General features: G+C 45.2%; 2 protein-coding genes across 4 annotated transcripts in view; one reads left to right on the top strand and one right to left on the bottom strand.

Annotated features, from left to right (window-relative positions):
* The window catches only part of LOC147022052 (caskin-1-like), a 268,997-nt gene that overhangs the window by 55,019 nt on the left and 191,534 nt on the right, over nt 1-22,444 (top strand). The window lies entirely within an intron of this gene.
* On the bottom strand, nt 7,174-9,247 carry LOC147022054 (uncharacterized). Its single transcript, XM_085893529.1, has one exon. It carries the CDS (start codon nt 9,245-9,247, stop codon nt 7,964-7,966), a length of 1,284 nt encoding a protein of 427 aa, XP_085749655.1. The 3' UTR covers nt 7,174-7,963.

Raw genomic sequence — 22,444 nt, forward strand, 5'->3', positions numbered from 1 at the left:
TTCGTCCCTGCTGTTGACTTGTTCTGTTATGTCTTGATCCCTTCTATGTTATCACTCCTCCACGAGCCTCGACATTCGAAAGAGACTATCAGTTACAAATGATGGGGGGGGGGTGAGATCTTGAACTAATATGTGAAAACGTTGATGCTTTTAGAGCTGACCATTATGCAATTAGAAAATATATAAAGCTGGACATACAAACTGCTGTATACTCTGAAGGTAAACTGAACCAGAGCTTATGGGAAACGACAGACTTTGCTAAATCCCATGAGATTTACCACTGATTAGGGTTCTTGTTTGTAGATTTCAAGAGCAATTATTTCTTCCTCTTGAGAATGCCATTGATCTTTGTCACACGTAAGTTATGCTTGACTCACAGTAGCACATTTACCTATGAGCTGTTAGGGGTCGATTTCCGACCCCACTATAAAATGTCTGGTGAAGCCTGACTGGTAAAGCATTGCATTACAAAGTGCCTCATCCCTCGGATGGAGGTCCTTGGTTCATAGCATTAATTGGTGGACGTTAAAATCACCTCCATGCGAACGTCAGACCTGACCAGCAAGTTCATGAAAGTCTCGGGTCAAAAATCTTCCTCTTTGGATCCCACAAGGAGGGAATGATTGGAGCCATTAAAGTAGTTGTCGTCATTGTACTCGTTGTAGTATTCATAGTGGTAATTCTGCAAGTCTTTATACTGGTACTGTAGTGGTCTAAGTGCAAAAATAATATTTTGCAATCATCATGCAACATAAAGCATTCAAACTATTAATTACTCAAAAAAATCCAAATATTTTGCACGACTCTCCACTGCTTCTGGTTTTCCATTTTCCCAAAAGAGGTTTTCAGGAAAGCTTTCCTTTCAAGAACAGTTGATATACGATGCAATGCACTGTGGATTGAACCGTTGGATTCCTCGTTAAAAATGAAGCAATAATGTGAACAAGTGCGAAGATAATTGATTCCAGATATTCATTCTCACAGCACTGGATGGAGCAATGTTTTTGAGTGAAACTTCATCTGCCTTTCTGAGGAGTCATTGTTATCAACAAATCAAAGGAGAAACTATATTAAACAGTAACATATCTCTTAATTTCTCAGAATAGGTGATGACATTTACTGCTAAGATTTAGCATTTGATAATCTGAATATAAATAGAATGTAAATAGTCCTTTGATAACTTTCATTTTCAGTTCTTACCTTTAATTACACATCATGGAGCATGAATTATTACAAGGTTATATACAAGGATATGTGAGGCTTCACAATTGCATACAAGGATATATGATGATATAATTAAATATGAGGGTGTGCAATGATGTACAAGGATATACAATTAAATATGAGGATATACAATGCTGTACAAGTATATACAATGCTATACATTGCTGTACAAGGATATACCATGTTCTGCGATGTTGTACAAGGATTTACGAGGATATATTTAAATATGATAATATGCTATGCGATGATGTACAAGGATATATGAGGCTGTACAATTGAAGACAAGGATATATGATGATGTAATTAAATGAGGATGTACAATGATGTACAAGGATATACAATTAATTATGAGGCTATACAATAAAATATGAGGACATACAAGGCTGTACAAGGATATGCCATGCTCTGCAATGATGTACAAGGGCATATGAGGATATAATTAAAGATGATCACATACAATGTCATGCAATGATGTATAAGTATACATGAGAATACACAATGCTATATATACAGGGATAAATGAGGATATACAAAGATGTACAAGGATATAGGGAGATATACAATTAAATATGAGGATACACAATGCTGTACATACAAGGATATATGAGGATATACAATGATGTACAAGGATATAGGGTGATATACAATTAAATATGAGGATACACAATGCTATATATCTATATATATATATATATATATATATATATATATATATATATATATATATATATATATATATATATATATATATATATATATATATATATATATATATATATATATATATATATATATATATATATATATATATATATATATATATATATATATATACAATGTATATATATATATATATATATACATTATATGATATATATATATATATATATATATATATATATATATATATATATATATATATATATATATATATACATATGGATATATGAGGATATATGAGTACAAGGATATAGAGTGATATACAATTAAATATGAGGATACACAATGCTGAACAATGATGTGCAAGGATATACGAGGATATCCATACCAACAAATGACTGTGTGTGTGTGTGTGTGTGTGTGTGTGTGTGTGTGTGTGTGTGTGTGTGTGTGTGTGTGTGTGTGTGTGTGTGTGTGTGTGTGTGTGTGTGTGTGTGTGTGTCCTCCATAACTCCAAAACTATGAAACCTATCAGCCTGAAACTTTGCATACATACTAACTAAGGCCTAAGTCACATTTGCTCTACGGCGAGGGTACGGCGGCCATACGCCCTCTGAATTGACAGAAACGTGCGGCGGCCACAGAGTTTCTGCGATGGCCTCAGCGTGACAGAAACTCTGCGTAGGCCACCGCAGAGTTTCTGCGGTGGCCTACGTCATTTGGCTATCTTTTACAGGCTTTCGGGGTCGCCGTGGAATTATAACGCGGAGTTATAACCTTTTTCATTTCTACGTTCGCCGTAGCGATTAGACAAGCCAAATTTTTTTTTTAATAATTAACCCATTCGTTACCGTCCGTCTGTCCACACGTTCGCCTTAGGGCCCCCCCTGCGGTCGCCTTGCGGGCACCTTGAGGCTACCTTGCGTCTGCCTTGAAAATTATATGGCCGCCGCAGGGCCCCCTTAAGGTCACCGTGCGACATCAAATCAAAGACCGTACGGCAACCCCACGTTTTCGGTCTCCACAATTTCTAAATACGCCGTGCGGCTCCCCGAAAAATAAAAACATATATGACTGCTACATTGTGTGACCGTGGAAATACGGCGGCCGCCATATAATTGCTAATGGCTGTAGATTTTGGAGACCCCACGGCCGCCGTGGCAAATGTGACTTAGGCCTAAGGGAACTCCAGGGGAGTGCAAGAGTGACAATTTGGTTTTTGGGTAAATTAAAACACCCCTTTTGCAAATAATTATTAACGGCCTTATTTAATTATCCTTTATCCAGGCATTATCCTTGGTCAGCCCTCTGTCAGGTCGCTGCTGGGGTTTGAAATCACCATTTTGTTCAACCTATTGAAACACGTCTTGCTTTGGAAACACGATCTACTCTCACGGACTAATGAAAGTACGTAATCAAAATATTGTATCTGATTTCAAAATCGGATCTGATGGACTAAATAACTGTCGAAATCTGGAGTAAAATCTGAAATTTTAACAAATTAGCTATTTTTTTTTATCACCAAGTTTTTTTTATTAAAGCAAAAGCATTAAACTTAACTTTTTCGACTGTTTTGGACAATTATATTTAATGACGAATAGATTGAGGAATTCCCAGAAAGTGGAACTCCATTTGGCGCAACGCCGTGCTCTCTAACCTGCTTTTACAATCCATGACGATGGAGTCGACAGGGGTGTTTTTTAGGGGCAATTACGTACGCAGTTTTCTTTTTCCCATTTTGTGCGATTTACTTTAATGACAAAATATTAATGGAAATGCACTAATAGTTTCTGCTATGTATTAATCGTCGGCAGGGCTTAAAACAGAGGTACTTGGACTGCACACACGGGTCATTCCATGTCAAATCATCAAAGAATCTGCCGTCATCTCTCAGATTTTTGTAAAACTTTGGGAACCAATTGGGACCCATGAAAAACGGCAAGAACTCAAATATTTTCGTTAGTCCAAAGTCCAAATAGTCCAAAGTTCGTTAGTCTGTATCTCACTAATTAAGAGGCTGTTCGCAAAAATATTTGAGTTCTTGCCATTTTTCATGGGTCCCAATTGGTTCCCAAAGTTTTACAAAAATCTGAGAGATGACGGCAGATTCTTTGATGATTTGAAATGGAATGACCCACACGGAGGTCGGACGTGGTGAGGTTTGTACGTTCCTGCATGCGAGCAGGTTGGAGGAATGTGTACGGGTTGGGACATGCGTGCAGGCACACCTTTACCTGGTAGATAGCATGGGTTTTAAGTTTTTAAATTCTCCCACCCAGTTTTACATGGAACATGGCAGTTAAAAATAAAACGTTGCTCTTTGAGTGCATTTTATCGCAGCAGTAATGCCCTGGTATGCTGCCGACTCTCCTCTCATGCTTCCTTCCCTTGACTTGTGTTGTCTTGATTCCCTCTTTCACTGCCTTCGCTCCCCTTCCCCTCATGCTGCCTTCCCTCCCCCCTCCCCTCACGCTGCCTTCCCTCCCCCTCCTCTCGTGCTGCCTTCTTCCCCTCCCCTCGTGCTGCATTCTTCCTCTCACCTCACGCTGCCTTCTTCCCCTCACCTCACGCTGCCTTCTTCCCCTCACCTCGCGCTGCCTTCTTCCCCTCACCTCGCGCTGCCTTCTTCCCCTCCCCTCGCGCTGCCTTCTTCCCCTCCCCTCGCGCTGCCTTCTTCCCTCCCCTCGCGCTGCCTTCTTCCCCTCCCCTCGCACTGCCTTCTTCCCCTCCCCTCGCACTGCCTTATTCCCCTCCCCTCGCACTGCCTTCTTCCCCTCCCCTCGCACTGCCTTCTACCCCTCCCCTCGCACTGCCTTCTTCCCCTCCCCCGCGCTGCCTTCTTCCCCTCCCCTCGCGCTGCCTTCTTCCCCTCCCCTCGCGCTGCCTTCTTCCCCTCCCCTCGCGCTGCCTTCTTCCCCTCCCCTCGCGCTGCCTTCTTCCCCTCCCCTCGCGCTGCCTTCTTCCCCTCCCCTCGCGCTGCCTTCTTCCACTCCCCTCGGGCTGCCTTCTTCCCCTCCCCTCGCGCTGCCTTCTTTCCCTCCCCTCGCGCTGCCTTCTTTCCCTCCCCTCGCGCTGCCTTCTTTCCCTCCCCTCACGCTGCCTTCTTTCCCTCCCCTCGCACTGCCTTCTTCCCCTCCCCTCACGCTGCCTTCTTCCCCTCCCCTCACGCTGCCTTCTTCCCCTCCCCTCACACTGCCTTCTTTCCCTCCCCTCACACTGCCTTCTTTCCCTCCCCTCGCACTGCCTTCTTTCCCTCCCCTCGCGCTGCCTTCTTTCCCTCCCCTCGTGCTGCCTTCTTTCCCTCCCCTCGCGCTGCCTTCTTTCCCTCCCCTCGCGCTGCCTTCTTCCCCTCCCCTCACGCTGCCTTCTTCCCCTCCCTTCACACTGCCTTCTTTCCCTCCCCTCGCACTGTCTTCTTTCTCTCCCCTTGGGCTATCCTCCTCCCACCCCCTCCCCTCACGCTGTTGTCCCACCCCTCCCCTCACACTGCCTTCCCTTCCCCTCCCCTCACGCTGCCTTCTTCCCCTCCCTTCACACTGCCTTCGTCCCCTCCCCTCGCACTGCCTTCTTCCCTCCCCTCGTGCTGCCTTCTTCCCCTCCCCTCACGCTGCCTTCGTCCCCTCCCCTCGCACTGCCTTCTTTCCCTCCCCTCGGGCTATTCTCCTCCCACCTCCCCCCTCCCCACCATGCAACTCTCCAGAGGTCAAATGTGTGAATTCGACAAATAAAAGCTGTGTCAAGTTGTCCATGATTGATCGGTGCTTGGTGAGAGTTTCTCTGTTGTTTCAAGGTTCATTTGCTCATCCTCTGAGACCAGCTGCAATCTTTCAACCCAAAGGTTCAGCTTCATTGAGGTTCCTTTGCCATGCAGTGAATGGATTGATGATGGGAAGCTCCTGTGAGATTTAAGCCATTGACGTATCACTTGATGGCCATGAAGAAGGTGTCGCTCATCCTAAGATTGTCTAAGGTGTTTTACCAGGCAATTGCTGCTGCCCTCCTAATATCAGGTGGTGCAATACCAGCACGCAGATAAAGACGGCTGGTATTGTTGGGTTTCAGATGCGCAGTAATTAGTCAGGTTCACTATGTTAACAAATTTAATTTCGTTCAAAATTTTTGGAGATGAGCAAACCTGTACATTTTTTTTTAGAATCAGCAGAGCACAGAGAATCCAAAAATCGATGTTGGCATTTGCACAGACACCTGCATGGCCACCATTTTTGATTTTCGAAATGGCCACCATAAAATACATATTTTGCACTATCTCAGCTTCTAGTCAATCTCGAAACTTAATTAAGTATGCTAATCCTATGTTTTCTGGGTCAAGGAATCCAATAAAGGTCTCAAAATAGTGCTCAGGATTTTAGAAAAGCAACAAACAAAGATAATTGAAAACCATTGTCTTTATATTTGTGATATAACTATTACATAATACATGTTGCAAGTCCTTTGAAGTTGTAGGTATGAGTTTATAAAGCAAGAAAGCAGCCGTGTTAGTTATCAGGTTGAACTTTAAGTTCTATACACAGGATCTACTCTGTCTATATTGTTCAGGAATATGCTTTTACAGATCTTCATCACGATCCTGAGTGTCATTTTCGGCATTACAGTCCGCGTCATTTTTGCAGTCACTTCCACACAAACAAAGGTCCGTGCAAGCCAAGTTGTGTCTCCTGCATGAACACCTCTGGGTTGTGCAATGGGCTTTACACTGACATCTGACCAACTCTACAATGGCCTGTGGTGCAAGTGGAACCTTCATGGTGGTAGGTAGTATCTCATCATGGTAATTCTGAAAATAGCCATGGTTGAGTGGGTCGAACAGATCTTGCCACATCACGGTGGCTTGGTACCACACCCTACTCTGTACGCGCACACGTTCAACGTGCTCCTCAAGGGAACCAACTGTAGGAGGAAACTTGCTGCTTTCTGCCAGATGTTTGCAAAACAGATACCACCTTAGGCCAGGAATACTTGTTATATGGATACCTTTTGGGCAGTGGATTAAGCATACAAAGTTGGCCAATGCATCCTTCACCTCCTGTGTTAGGTCACCTTCCCCTGTCAGTTTCATCAGTGCTGAGATGATGTCCCTGTCAACCTTCATGTACTGTTGAAACTACTTGGTTTTGCCTACTCCAGAGAATCTTCCAACATTGTCTGCTCCAGTGAATGCGTGGAATACCGGTAACGCTGCTGCCTTGTCTCATCCCAGCGCACTCCAGAATGGCTCAATCTCCAAAGTACCTGATACCATACATATCGCAGTGTGTTTGCAGAGCTTGTCATAGTGTGCAACAGCCAGAACCAAGACATCAGTATCTGGGCTGAAGAAGACCATCCGTGCTTCAGGACAGCGCTGTGATGCAGCTGCTGCTAAGCAGATCATCAATGTATAAGCCTCCTCATGGTTGTTATCTTCAAACTGCATGTCGTGGTTGCTTCTTGTGTGGTCTGATGCTGATGTAATGACTAACTTTTGAGAGTTTGCATAATTCTTGGGTACTGCTTGTGCAAGGTATTCAGTTAGATTGGCTTTCGTCTTTGCATGAGATAGGAAGCGTCACATTGGTATGTGTTTAATGTTTGTGTCGTCAGCAATCTGGTACTGAATGGAGTGTTTGCCTTGTCGTTTCTCCCTTGTTTTCTGCTTCGAGTCAGCTTTGTCAGTGCCAAAGACCAGAATAACCTCGTCAAAATCTGCTGTCAACACCAGGAGCCTGTCATTGAAGTGCTGGCCAAGATTTTTGACTGTGCTGATTGTCCCAGGTTTCTTTTCCATCTGTTGGATGAGCAACATTCCATCCACAATGGCAATTTTTGGACTCTCAGAGGGTGCTGAAGATGTTTCTGCTTCACCAACATGTTCCTCAGATGCTGGTGCTTGTGCATTCCGATGGGTTTCATTGGTTTTTTTCCAGCTTTTCCAGGCAATGTATGAGCTTTGACTTGTCAGTACATGGAAGGATGGATCCGTCTGGGGCAAACAATGCCCTCGGAGTTAGAGTAAACTCCTAGTTCCCGTTGGATTTTCTCAGGCATGTTGTATCCGGAATGTGTCTGTTGCCTGCTTGGGTCAGTGTTGCACCTGCCTTTTGGTTTTGAAAGCATGCATGATGTTCTGGCTTAATGTCAGTGCTGATTGGTCCACTGTCCTGCGCCTCATCTCTGTTTGCAACTCCTCTTCGGGTCCTATCAAAATCCAACGTATAAAGTTGTGCAACTTTGGTGGAACGTCTTCTGCCGTGCTCAATACGGTAACCATGTCTGACTGTTTCTTCTCGTCAGTGAAGTTTGCAATACTTCTGCGTATTAGCTTAGCTGTCTTGTATAATATCTTTGTATTGTCCATTTCACTCGCATGGTCTTGTCTCATATACGTGTGAACCATATCTTCTTCACAAGCTTCAGGGCAGTAAAGAACTGATGGCTTCCAGCTGTCTTTATGCCTCACGGACTTCACACTTGGTAAATCTTGAAGAATGTTATCCTTCAGCCATTGTCTTGTCAGCGTTGGCGTGTGCTTCTGTGCTTCCTCGCTACCCCCAAGCATGGAGATGAATGTTTTTTCTATGATGTCCAGGGGGAGATATGTTTTGTTTTGAGTTTGTATGTCAACGAGATCTATCAACTCGATCAAGCATGACATCTGCAGGGGCAAGTCTGCCATCGTGGATTTGGCTTTGTCACTGGTATGATCCCTGAGGACATGGAACACATGTTGTGTCCAGCACAGCTTGTGATATCTGACATCTATTGCATGGACATCACATGGTGATGTTGCATTGCTTAATCTTGTCATCAACACTGGATCTTGGGAAATTTCTACTGCTTGCCTGAGTGCCTTCTGCAAGTTCCCAGTTCTAACTGTGAAAAGAGCTTGACCGTTATCCAATTGACAGAAGAAGCACTGGACTTTTGACAAAGGTTTTGTTGCAGATCTTGTGAATGGCATTGATGTTCCTGGTGTATCTGCTTCCATTTCTGAGCTTGATCTTTTATAGCCACGTTTTTTTATGGCATACCGTCCTGAGGACATCGAATGTTCGAAGCGGTCTCTGGCTCGCTGAAACTCTGTCTGGTTTGTGGCAGAAGAATAGCAGCTTCGATGCCATGTTGTTTCCTTGTTGAGCAGCATTTCTTTGCGACATCCTTGGAAACGTCTTTGAATTGCAAAAAATTGTCCATCATGTACGCCGGCTCGCTCCGTCACCACATCAAGTAATTTCTGGTAGGATTTGGTCCTGGGATTCAGAACAACTGCCCATTTACTAGTGTTAGACTCCTGAGAGAAGATGCATAGTTTCCAGTCGACAGGCTCCTTGGAGTTGTCGTCATCAAGGCTTTCATCCATCATCATGCCCTGAAAGTACAGAACAACATCCAGTGTTGGTCAGATGAACGGAACTGCTGCCATGATACATATTTCCTGAAAATGAATCACGTGTTGGAATAATTAGGAGTCTAGCTATACTATAAGTGGATTCCTTGTCTCTGGAAACATGGAATAGGCATATTTAATGAAGAGTTTATAGGTCGGAAGATGTGAGCGGAATATTTTTTTTTTGTATCACTCAGTGGCGTATATCTGCCCCTGGTATCACCGACCTCTGGAGAGATGAAAACTTCTAAAAGTGAAGCAAGTGTTCGGATTAGAAGTATAATGATGCCACCAGTGGTTTTCTTGACCCAGAAAACATAGGATCAGCCTATTTAATTATGTTTCTCGGTTGACTAGAAGCCGAGATAGCGCAAATTATGTATTTTATGGTGGCCATTTTGAAAATCCAAAATGGCGGCCATGCAGGTGTCCACACAAATGCCAACATTAATTTTTAGATTCCCCATGCTCTGAAGATTCCAAAAATGTATAATTTTGATAATCTCCAAAATTTTTGAACGAAAAAACATTGTGAACCTGACTAATTGCAATGACAGTTCGAGTTAAGCACTGGGTCCAGCTTCTTGACATGGTCTGATCGTTCAGAAACTTTGCTATATTAGACAAGTTTTGTCGACATAGGAGTTACATTAGAGTTGGGAAAAATTAGGTCTGAGTTGTACTCGCTTCTCCAGTGCCCACTATTGAAGGAGCACGGTATTTTTTTATTTGTTTTTTGTATACCTTGTCAAGGCTCATGTGAGAGCTAACACACAATGCACATCAAGGGGGGCATGAGACAAGAGAGGTGGGAGTGGGAAGGACAAAACAGTGGGGAACAGAGACATTAGGAGATCTGTGGAAGGGAGAGGGATGGGGTGGGGAACATGGGGAATACAACATGGACATTACAGGGACTTTCAGGAAGGAAAACAGGGAATTTGAAGGAGGTGGGCTTGGGTGGATTATCGGGAGTAGAAAAGATCGAGGACTTTGATGGGGGATGATAAGAGGTGGTGGTGAACAGCTGTTTTGAAGGCCTGGAGGGAATAATAGGATTAAAGAGAGTGAGGGAGTTTATTCCAAAGGCACGGAAAAAGAGTAATGAAAGAGTGAAGTTGAGCAGTGATTCGTGATTTTGGTAGTTTTATCAGAAGGAGGTTGTTGGCGGACCTTGAGCGCCCTGCGGAAATGTGGTGGGGACAAATCACAGAGAGAGCAAGGGGGGGCGAGGCTGGAGAGGAGACAGTAGAAGACAGAAAGACCACTGACCAGCCTGCGGTGAGAGAGTGAGAGGCCCAAAGACTCAGCCTCATTGCGGGAGATGCCAATGATCCGAAATGCCTTAGTTTCCACAGTGTGAAGCCGAGAAAGGTGCGAGGTAGGAGCACCAGCCCAGAGGGGAGAGCAGTACTCCATCAGGTTGCAGGCACAAGCTTTGTAAGTGTTCCGGAGATCAGGTGTGCCGAGGAAGGACTTTGCACAACGGAGGATTCCCAGTCGGCGACTGGCTTTGGAGGCGAGGTTTGAAATGTGGCTTTCCCAGGAAAGGTCATTGCAGATAGTGAGACCCAGAAGCTTGAAAGAAAGGACTTCATCCAAAGGATTGTTGAGAAAGTGGATGGGGGGGGGCAGTTTCTAAACGGTCCTTTCGGAGAGACATAGTGAGAGTGTGAGATTTGTCCGGATTGAAAGACATGTTCCACGTGTTGGACCAGCTTGTGATTTTACCCAGATCTGCAGTGAGCGAAGAAGCTGCTGCTTGCCCATCTGAGGGATGACTGATGGTATGGCAGAGGGTAGAGTCATCAGCAAAGAGATATAGAGGATTTTCCAGAGTCGGAGAGTACATTGATGAAATCCAGAAAAAGAACAGGTCCTGGAACGCTACCTTGATGAACTCCAGCCTGGACAGGAAGAGGGGATGAAAGAACTCCATTTAGGGCCACACATTGACTGCGACAGGAGAGAAAGTCTGCGAACCATGAGTGGAGATGGCCTTGGATACCGTAGGAAGAGAGTTTGGTGAGCAGGGTAGGGTGCCAGACCGTGTCAAAAGCACGTGATATTGTTGTGGGCCGGGTATCGGTGGCGAGCACGACTGCTAGATGGAGCAGTAGTGTCAGCTCCACTGAACACCCGGAATCTAGATCGTACCTTTCCGATAACTCCGAAGGTACGGGTCCCTTAGAGGACCGTGAATTGTCAATAATTCAACCGCGTGGGACAGGGTTATTTTCCAAACTTCAAAATACCTAGAGGCCCACGTGGCGAGCTACCGAGGAATTCACACCCTCATCGGAGCTCGAACGGGACAAGCCGTTACCGTGCTCAACCCGTGCATAACCCGAGCGGATGGTTACCGAGGTCCCGTTGGTCCAAATGCACAACTATGGCAGCAACGGCCTTTTTAATCCCTCAACACGCACTGTGGCGAGCCAATGAAGGAAAGGACAAGGACGAGCTGGTACATTCAACAAAATGGATATTTATTTACGATAGGGGGGAGGGAACACACAAAGAGCAGAGTTAAACCGACTCAGCAATGCAAAATAATGTACAGCAAAGAGCACTTAACAATTCCTACTTACAGACGGGGCCCAAGGACACACACACGCGCACACACAAGTACCGAAAAGAAGATGGACCTCAACGGTCTTTATTCGGCTCTCCAGCCAAGGAGGATAGTTTGGCTGTGAGTCAGGATGGCTCGCTACCTCGCCGCGAGCCCACGGCTGGACTTCCACCCCTTCCCAGAGCTCCGGTCGCCAAAGGACGGACCAGGGCAGCCGAATCCAGAGCAGGCGAGACGAGGTGACCTCCCGTGTTGAGTTGGCGGATCGCTTGTCATACTGCGCCGGACAAGAAGCCTCGGATGCGCGGGGTGCAGCCAGACACAGACCAGACCGAAAATGCACTCGAGCACATGGGACCAATCTCCTCTCTCTCGACCCGACAACCACGATGCCACTTCGAGTGCCCGGGATGGAGGATGAAGGGCGGACGCCAACCAGCGCAAGCGCGAACGATGCAGCGGGCGCCAGCAGACAAGGTCAGGCGATCCGGCAGACCAAAAACCAACTCTACTCCGACCCTTCTGTCGGATCGCGCCAAACTATTATTCACCCCTTCTCCAGAGGGGAGGAGCCGCCTGCCATGGACCCGCTCTCGCTCGCTGGTCGGTTTTGGCATGTAAAATGCACTCGTCGCCCCCATGATTGGCCAAAAGGGACGCCAAGTCCGCTGATTGGACCAGGTGGCATGGCGGCCGCCACGGTGGACCACCCTTCAAACAGGGAGAGTAACATTGTCCTGCGTGGGCTGCGCTCATTGGCCGACCAACGGCAATCTCGCTCGCATCCCCTGGATTGTCGAGAGAGTCGCCAGGTCCTCTTGAACTCCGCCCACCGCGAGCGTTATGGCGTCAGGATGGAGCGAAGGTGTTTTTGTAGTTGTTGGTGATGAAAAAATGTAAAAGAAAACCCTGACTATCAAAATAACACTGCAGTGCATGAACATTTAATTCCCATTAGACTAGGGATGGGTTCTATCTATAAACACACACTTACCGATATAACTGTTCTATAAGGACCTAAATGCTGAGTATAGTAAGCTTCCAAATTCGTAACAATATGGCTCGGATTTCATGTCTGGCATTGAGGACCTCCATGCATTGTTGGGAGAGCAGAAGCAGCATATCCAGGGTAGAGTGACCTGGTCTGAAACCAAATTGATGATCAGAAATCAAGCCATTGGAGAAGAGGAAGGATTTAATGTCTGAAGCGATGATTGATTCCATAACCTTGCTGATGATTGGGAGAAGGCTGATTGGTCTGTCGTTGCAGGGATCTGTTTTTGCACCTTTTTTGTGCAGGGCAGTGATGTTTGCTGATTTCCAAGCAGAGGGCAGATGACCTTGAGCAAATGAGAGGGTGAATAGAACAGAGAGAGGGTGAGCAAGAGCAGAAGGGCAGGTTTTTTAGGACGCGTGGGCTGATGCCGTCTGGACCGGTTGCAGAATCTGACTCAAGGAAGAAGGTCATGAAGAAGGTGGCTCATGAAAAAGGTGGAGATCTTGTGAGCCAATCCTTGCCTCTTGTTCTTTGTTTGTATGCAGCACAAGGCTGCAGGGTTGCATCATTGGCTGAGGGTATGGCTGTGCTGCTGAATCAATGCCTCCAGGAGTTGATCATTGCCATCTGTTTCATGATAACTCAAGTGGTTGTTGCGTCAGTTGAAATCTCCAATGAAGATTCTTTTCCTGCAGTTCACCTCAACAGCAACAAAAGGAAGCTCTTTGCGCGGAGGATTACATCCTGATATAACAGCAAAATGGCCATCATAATTCACTGACAGGTTCTCGATGTCATCCTCTTCAACTGACTTTACAATCGTGTAAATAGGAAGTCCTTGCTTTACAAAAATTGCATTTCCATATTGTTCATGTGGTCTTTCAACCACTAGGGTCATTCCTGGGACACGAGGACGAATATCATCTGGGCCACAATGTGTCTCTTGCACACAAAGAACCTGGCACTCGTGGTTAGCACATAGATTGACAATCATTTCTTGTTTGGCTGATGATTGTTCTCTTTGTTTTCTCATTTTCCTCCATCTTGATTATCAGCAAATTGGTTTCTAACAATTTATAGACCGCCTCTCCTCAGGTCTTGCTCCTTCAGCCCTCCAACCCCCCCCCTCCCCTCACTCTCCCATGAGCCTAGATTATCTATTAAATTAAAACAAACTCCCTCAGAATTTATGAATCTACACACATTATTTTGCCTTTACATATCAAATGTGCAAGTCAAATTTCAACCTCTCTCGTAATTTCCGGTTGGAAGAAATCTTAGCAATTGGCATTATTTTTCGTATTCGGCTCGGAGCTCCGTTGCCCTTGGTGTTAAACTCTCACTCTGCTATTTCCTTTTACGTAATGTTGCCATTCGGAGCTAAAGGTGGCCATGCATACATGACATATTAACATCTGCGACTATGGTGTTGGAGCCCATGCAGCAACCACACTCTGAGATAAGAAGCAATGTAACCTGGTGTCAGGGATTGACCAAGAAGACCAGAGCACTTGATTCCCTCAGTTTCATGCAGTGATTTGTATGGTAATTGGTTCAGGGTGCTGGCAGGAACTCACCTAATCTTTGTGAAAGACACTGTGGGATCTTTATCTTCCTTGATCACTGTGCTGGCAGATGGGTCATTTTGCTGAACGTCCATCTAATGGACTGCACACACGATGCATCCCCCGGTGTGTGAAACATCAGAGTAACAGTTTATAGCTGGGTCGAGATTCAAACCAAAGCTAGATAGCTGAGAGGTGAGTCTTCTTTCTTTGTTTGCAGCACAACGCTGCAGGGTAGCTTTATTGGCTGAGGGCACAGCTGTGCCGCTGATGCAATGCCCTCTGTAGGTTAGAGCAGAAATGTTGTAATTTGTTATTGGTGCCAGCGATAGCTCACCTAATCTTCACTAAGGACACCGCAGGATTTTTAATATCCACAAGCTAATGCTGGCACACGAGATGCCCAGTTTATGGTCCATCCAAGGGACGACACACACATTGATGAATCACCCTGCCTGTGAAACACCAGGATGACAGTTTATAGCTGGGCCGAGATTACAGCCCAGGATAGATAGCTTCGAGGCGAGTGTGCATATCAAAGGTGAGTGTGCAAACCTCTAAGCTGTCCTGTCAGCCCACACAATGGATTACATTATACAGTACACACTCTAAAGCACAAAATGCTTATTGCAATGGAATACAGATAAGAGAATGTATTGGCAGTGTCATATTTCTGAGGCTTCCGTTCCCCAAATAGCATCTGTTCAGCTTCCAGGTGTATACCAGATGAAATCTGTCTTGTGGGGATAACAGCTCAACACCTGCCCACTGTTTTTGTGATCCTCACACATTCCATAAATCAAAGGGGGCTCACAGATTGCAAGCAGGCCATCGAGCATGGAATGTCATCTTTTGCTTTTCCTTTTAGGTTGTGCTCTCAGTGGCCTAACAACCAAACTCAGTTCCTCTTTTATGCCAGATGTTCCTCCACTTATAGCTAAGCGTGTGTGATGTGCTAATATATTTCACTTTAATCAAAAAAAAAATGACAAGACTAAAGTGAAAAAGAGAAGGTCACTTGTCCCGAGCTGTTGACACCTTTGCGATGCATGGAGCCTCCATCACGAACACACTCTTGTGGATAATTTGTCCTTTAAAAACATCTTGCTGAATATCGTTCATGTGTGCTGTGCTGCAAGGGCCGACGTTTAACGATCTTCCCAGCCATTTGCTGCCGTGTGCCTGTCTTTCGACCCTCCATTATATACCTTTATGGTCCTTTGACGTTGAAGAACATTGAAGATCTTTGTCAAGGTTGCTCCAAGTGGTCCGTAATTGTTCCAAAAGGTTTTATCTATTGGATGGAAAGTCATCCATTGTTGCTTTTGATCAACTTTCCTCTTTGAATGCTTTTTCATTTTTTAACGAATTAAAATGACATTTTGTCATGAGATAGATAGATATATCTGCCATTTTCTCAATTTCATCACCACGTTTTATTTTACAGAAAAATGCACAGTCGATTCATTAGTTTAATGTCCTCCCAGAATGTATGGACCATCTGAGCGCACACCCTATTATACTTTAGCGTACAGGTTCAAATCTCTATGGACTGCTTAGATTTGTCCATTTTCTTCTAATCTTGTAATTTATGCAGAGGTAGACTAGCATTTTTTGAGACCTTGGGCACAAACAATATTTTGGCCCAAAATTCCCCCAAAAAGGAGGACTGCATGTTATTTCCGCCCAAAAAGGAAGACTTTTTTTTGCCCTGAAAATAAGGAATGTGTGTTATTTTCACCCAGAAAGGAGGACTGTGTGTTATTTTCACCCAGAAAGGAGGACTGCGTGTTATTTTCGCCCAAAAAGGAGGACTGCGTGTTATTTTCACCCAAAAAGGAGGACTGCGTGTTATTTTCGCCCAGAAAGGAGGACTGCGTGTTATTTTCGCCGAAAATGGAGGACTGCATGTTATTTTCACCCAAAAAGGAGGACTGCATGTTATTTTCACCCAAAAAGGAGGACTGCATGTTATTTTCGCACAAAAAGGAGGACTGCGTGTTATTTTCGCCAAAAAAGGAGGACTGCATGTTATTTTCACGCCAAAAGGAGGACTGCGTGTTATTTTCGCCCAGAAAGGAGGACTGCCTGTTATTTTCGCCCAAAAAGGAGGACTGCATGTTATTTTCGCCCAAAAAGGAGGACTGCATGTTATTTTCGCCCAAAAAGGAGGACTGCATGTTATTTTCACCCAAAAAGGAGGACTGCGTGTTATTTTCGCCCAGAAAGGAGGACTGCGTGTTATTTTCACCCAAAATGGAGGACTGCATGTTATTTTCACCCAAAAAGGAGGACTACATGTTATTTTCGCCCAGAAAGGAGGACTACATGTTATTTTCGCCCAAAATGGAGGACTGCATGTTATTTTCACCCAAAAAGGAGGACTGCGTGTTATTTTCGCCCAGAATGGAGGACTACGTGTTATTTTCGCCCAAAATGGAGGACTGCATGTTATGTTCACCCAAAAAGGAGGACTGCATGTTATTTTCGCACAAAAAGGAGGACTGCATGTTATTTTCGCCCAAAAAGGAGGACTGCATGTTATTTTCGCCCAAAAAGGAGGACTGCATGTTATTTTCACCCAAAAAGGAGGACTGCGTGTTATTTTCGCCCAGAAAGGAGGACTGCGTGTTATTTTCGCCCAAAATGGAGGACTGCATGTTATTTTCACCCAAAAAGGAGGACTACGTGTTATTTTCGCCCAGAAAGGAGGACTACATGTTATTTTCGCCCAAAATGGAGGACTGCATGTTATTTTCACCCAAAAAGGAGGACTGCGTGTTATTTTCGCCCAGAAAGGAGGACTACGTGTTATTTTCGCCCAAAATGGAGGACTGCATGTTATGTTCACCCAAAAAGGAGGACTGCATGTTATTTTCGCACAAAAAGGAGGACTGCGTGTTATTTTCGCCCAAAAAGGAGGACTGCATGTTATTTTCACGCCAAAAGGAGGACTGCATGTTATTTTCGCCCAGAAAGGAGGACTGCCTGTTATTTTCACCCAAAAAGGACTGCATGTTATTTTCGCCCAAAAAGGAGGACTGCGTGTTATTTTCGCCAAAAAAGGAGGACTGCGTGTTATTTTCGCCCAGAACGGAGGACTGCGTGTTATTTTCGCCCAAAAAGGAGAACTGCATGTTATTTTCGCCCAAAAAGGAGGACTACGTGTTATTTTCGCCTAAAAAGGAGGACTGCATGCAATTTTCGCTCAAAAAGGAGGACTGCATGTTATTTTCACGCCAAAAGGAGGACTGCGTGTTATTTTCGCCCAAAAAGGAGGACTGCATGTTATTTTCGCTCAAAAAAGAGGACTGCGTGTTATTTTCACGCCAAAAGGAGGACTGCGTGTTATTTTCGCCCAAAAAGGAGGACTGCATGTTATTTTCGCCAAAAAAGGAGGACTGCATGTTATTTTCACGCCAAAAGGAGGACTGCGTGTTATTTTCGCCCAAAAAGGAGGACTGCATGTTATTTTCGCTCAAAAAAGAGGACTGCGTGTTATTTTCGCCCAAAAAAGAGGACTGCGTGTTATTTTCGCCCAAAAAGGAGGACTGCATGCAATTTTCGCTCAAAAAGGAGGACCGTGTTATTTTCGCTCAAAAAGGAGGACTGCGTGTTATTTTCGTGCCAAAAAGGAGGACTGCGTGTTATTTTCGTGCCAAAAAGGAGGACTGCGTGTTATTTTCTCCAAAAAAGGAGGACTGCGTGTTATTTTCGTGCCAAAAAGGAGGACCGTGTTATTTTCGTGCCAAAAAGGAGGACTGCATGTTATTTTTGCCCAAAAAAGAGGACTGCATGTTATTTTCGCCAAAAAAGGAGGACTGCGTGTTATTTTCGCCAAAAAAGGAGGACTGTGTGTTATTTTCGCCCAAAAAGGAAGACTGAGTGTTATTTTTGCCTAAAAAGGAGGACTGCGTGTTATTTTCGCTCAAAAAGGACTGCATGTTATTTTCACCCAAAAAGGAGGACTGCATGTTATTTTCACCCCAAAAAGGAGGACTGCATGTTATTTTCGCCCAAAAAGGAGGACTGCTTGTTATTTTCGCTCAAAAAGGACTGCATGTTATTTTCACCCAAAAAGGAGGACTGCATGTTATTTTTGCCCAGAAAGGAAGACTGCCTGTTATTTTCGCCCAAATAGGACTGCGTGTTATTTACGCTCAAAAAGGACTGCATGTTATTTTCACCCCAAAAAGGAGGACTGCATGTTATTTTCGCCCAAAAAGGACTGCATGTTATTTTCGCCCAAAAAGGACTGCGTGTTATTTTCGCCTAAAAAGGAGGACTGCTTGTTATTTTCGCTCAAAAAGGACTGCATGTTATTTTCACCCAAAAAGGAGGACTGCATGTTTTTTTCGCCCAGAAAGGAAGACTGCCTGTTATTTTCGCCCAAAAAGGACTGCATGTTATTTTCACCCAAAAAGGACTGCATGTTCTTTTCGCCCAAAAAGGAGGACTGCATGTTATTTTCGCTCAAAAAGGAGGACTGCATGTTATTTTCGCCCAAAAAGGAGGACTGCATGTTATTTTCGCCCAAAAATGAGGACTGCGTGTTATTTTCGCCTAAAAAGGAGGACTGCATGCAATTTTCGCTCAAAAAGGAGGACTGCATGTTATTTTCGCCAAAAAAGGAGGACTGCATGTTATTTTCACGCCAAAAGGAGGCTGCGTGTTATTTTCGCCCAAAAAGGAGGACTGCATGTTATTTTCGCTCAAAAAGGAGGACTGCATGTTATTTTCGCCTAAAAAGGAGGACTGCATGCAATTTTTGCTCAAAAAGGAGGACCGTGTTATTTTCGCTCAAAAAGGAGGACCGTGTTATTTTCGTGCCAAAAAGGAGGACTGCGTGTTATTTTCATGCCAAAAAGGAGGACTGCGTGTTATTTTCATGCCAAAAAGGAGGACTGCGTGTTATTTTCGCCCAAAAAGGAGGACTGCGTGTTATTTTCGTGCCAAAAAGGAAGACTGCGTGTTATTTTCGTGCCAAAAAGGAGGACTGCGTGTTATTTTCGTGCCAAAATGGAGGACTGCGTGTTATTTTCGTGCCAAAAAGGAGGACTGCGTGTTATTTTCGCCCAAAAAGGAAGACTGCATGCAATTTTTGCTCAAAAAGGAGGACTGCATGTTATTTTTGCCCAAAAAAGAGGACTGCATGTTATTTTCGCCAAAAAAGGATTACTGTGTGTTATTTTTGTGCCAAAAAGGAGGACTGCGTGTTATTTTCGTGCCAAAAAGGAGGACTGCGTGTTATTTTCGCCAAAAAAGGAGGACTGCGTGTTATTTTCGTGCCAAAAAGGAGGACTGCGTGTTATTTTCGTGCCAAAAAGGAGGACTGCGTGTTATTTTCGTGCCAAAAAGGAGGACTGCGTGTTATTTTCGTGCCAAAAAGGACTGCGTGTTATTTTCGCCCAAAAAGGAGGACTGCATGCAATTTTCGCTCAAAAAGGAGGACCATGTTATTTTCGCTCAAAAAGGAAGACTGCATGTTATTTTCGCCCAAAAAGGAGGACTGCATGTTATTTTCGCCCAAAAAGGAGGACTGCATGCAATTTTTGCTCATAAAGGAGGACAGTGTTATTTTCGCTCAAAAAGGAGGACTGCTTGTTATTTTCACCCCAAAAAGGAGGACTGCGTGTTATTTTCACGCCATAAAGGAGGACTGCGTGTTATTTTCGCCCCAAAAAGGAGGACTGCGTGTTATTTTGTCCCCAAAAAGGAGAACTGCATGTCACTGCGTCCACTTTCTGCCGGTACTCCAGGGGCCTACGTCTGACCATCTCCCAGGCAGATGGCTGGCCCATCCCCATCTCCTTGAGATGCTGATCAACCTGCTGCAACCATGAGGCATGTGATCGGCCCATTGGCCTCCTCCACTCAGGAGACTCCCTCGCTGAGAGAATCTGGTGAGGAGGATCAGCGTCAGGAAAACGAGCCACATATCCATACAGCCGCAGGTGATGCTCACGGACCATGCAGGTAACAAATCTCATTTGAGTCTCTCTCGGCAACCATTCGTTGGACACAAAATCCGACCAGTGACAGCCAAAGATTCTCCGAAGAGACCTGGTACCAAATTAATTAAGACTCCGTCTCAGATCCCTGATCAGAGTTCAAGTCTCGCATCCAAAGAGCACGACTGGAAGTACCAAGGACCTGAAGAATCGGACTTTCGTCCTCCCGCACAGGTACCGACAGCGCCACACCCCATGATCCAGTGAATCCTTGATTCCCCATTCCCGATCCAGACGTCCGTTGACCTCTGGCTCCCAGCCAGCAGAGACATGAATATCATTGCCAAGATATCACTGAATAACCAGCCACCGTAAGTCCAAGACTTCTTGCAAAGTCAAGGAACTTTGTGCTATTCAGGTTCACAGTTCCTGATCCATGGTGACCAACACACATCTCATAACTATCCCGATCAGTTCCAGTCGATGCATTGAAATCCCCCAAGACTAGAAGTGTATCTCGTCTGGGGCACTGATCGACCACAGACTCGAGCGTGACGTAGAATGCGTCCTTCACGGTGAGATCACTCACCTCAGTCAGAGCACCTACAGACACCAGGGGAATGACACCCAAGGAGTGACGAATCCTTGGTCTCATACGCTGGTTGACAGGCGTTACCTCAACTATCATTGGAGTCAGCATATTGGACACAGCTACAGCAACTCATTGAGCATGGTAACCATCAGAGCAACCAGACCAATCGTAGGTGTAACCACCCGCCATGATCTCGCCACCATCAGGTCTCCGAACCTCAGAGAGTGCTGCAATGCCAATGGTCAAACGCTTCAGCTCAGATGATAACAGAGACAGGCGATCATCCTCTCTTCGGGATAGGACATTCCAGGCACCCACCCGAATGGATCGCCTCAGGTTAGCTCAAGGAGACTGCCGTCTGGTGGACGACACCTCAGCTCCACTCCGACACACTCTCCTGCAATCTGACCTGGGAATGTTACCCCGTGGCTTCCCTCCTATCATCAAAGATTGGGGGTCCCAAAGGCTTTGCCCCAATCCTGTTATCCGGTAACCCAACTGCAGGAGGACGTCTGCAGACACAGTCGGGCACTAGAAATGGATGGCCGTTGGCTCACAAGGAGCTCCTCTGCCCTTTGACAAGGTTCCTCCTCCATCCTGCTGGGTGTCCATATCCAAACACCCTTCTCACCAATAAACTTGGTGGCGGAGACGGTTTAGTTGCCGACAACCCGACCATGGAACAGGTTAGTACAGCTTTACATGGTACCTGTAGCAAGTCACAGATCTAGTCTGACCTGACCTTTCAATAGCAAGCTGATTAGTTATGGGACACACCCCAGATGTGCTCGACTGAAGACCCTTTTCTGGTTCTGCCGTTTGTGGAATAAAAAAGTTAAATTCCGGGTGATTTTCAACCCTTTTCCCCTTTTGAGGAGTTTTTTTTTTTTTTACTATTGGCCCTATGTCGCCCCGTGTTATCTGGGGGCCTCATGCAATTACATGGGCTGCTTGGCTCTTACACAGCCCCTGCCCGGGGCCCACACTGAACTCGGTGCCCCTAGGTGTGGGCCCTCCATCCTCGTGCATTAATCCACCAGTGAATTTGTCAATGTAGGTTCAACAGGATGATGCAAAGGTAATTTGCACTTTTACCTGTGAGCTGTATTGTCTGGATTTGATTCCAGACCCGACGACAAACAAAGGTGGGACTGTTGCATGAATGAGTTCACCTTCCCTTGGATGGCCATTAAGTCGAGGACCTATCCAACAGCTTTAATTAGTGAGCATTAAAGATCCCATATTTTGAGAAAGAGTAGGTAAGGTATCACCAGTACCTTGGTTAAGTTCTAAAAAATTCTGCCTTACCTTACAGGGGGGCACTGCACCAGCAGCACAAACTGGCTCTCAGCAATGATACTGCCAGCAGTCACCTGCTGCAAATGAACGAATGAATGAATGATTGTCAAAAGTACCGTGATGTTAATGTCATTGGTGATGCATATGATACATATACAAACTCCTCTATGAGCCTGAGATCACTATTAAAAATAGAA

This window comes from Eptatretus burgeri, chromosome 8 (genome assembly GCF_056783735.1).
Source record: "Eptatretus burgeri isolate ZD-2024b chromosome 8, Ebu_testis_v1, whole genome shotgun sequence".
Classification (NCBI taxonomy): domain Eukaryota; kingdom Metazoa; phylum Chordata; class Myxini; order Myxiniformes; family Myxinidae; genus Eptatretus; species Eptatretus burgeri.

What these genes read in the sequence shown, in the direction of transcription:
- LOC147022054 (XM_085893529.1), bottom strand. Translation starts at nt 9,247, where the DNA reads ATGATGATGGATGAAAGCCTTGATGACGACAACTCCAAGGAGCCTGTC.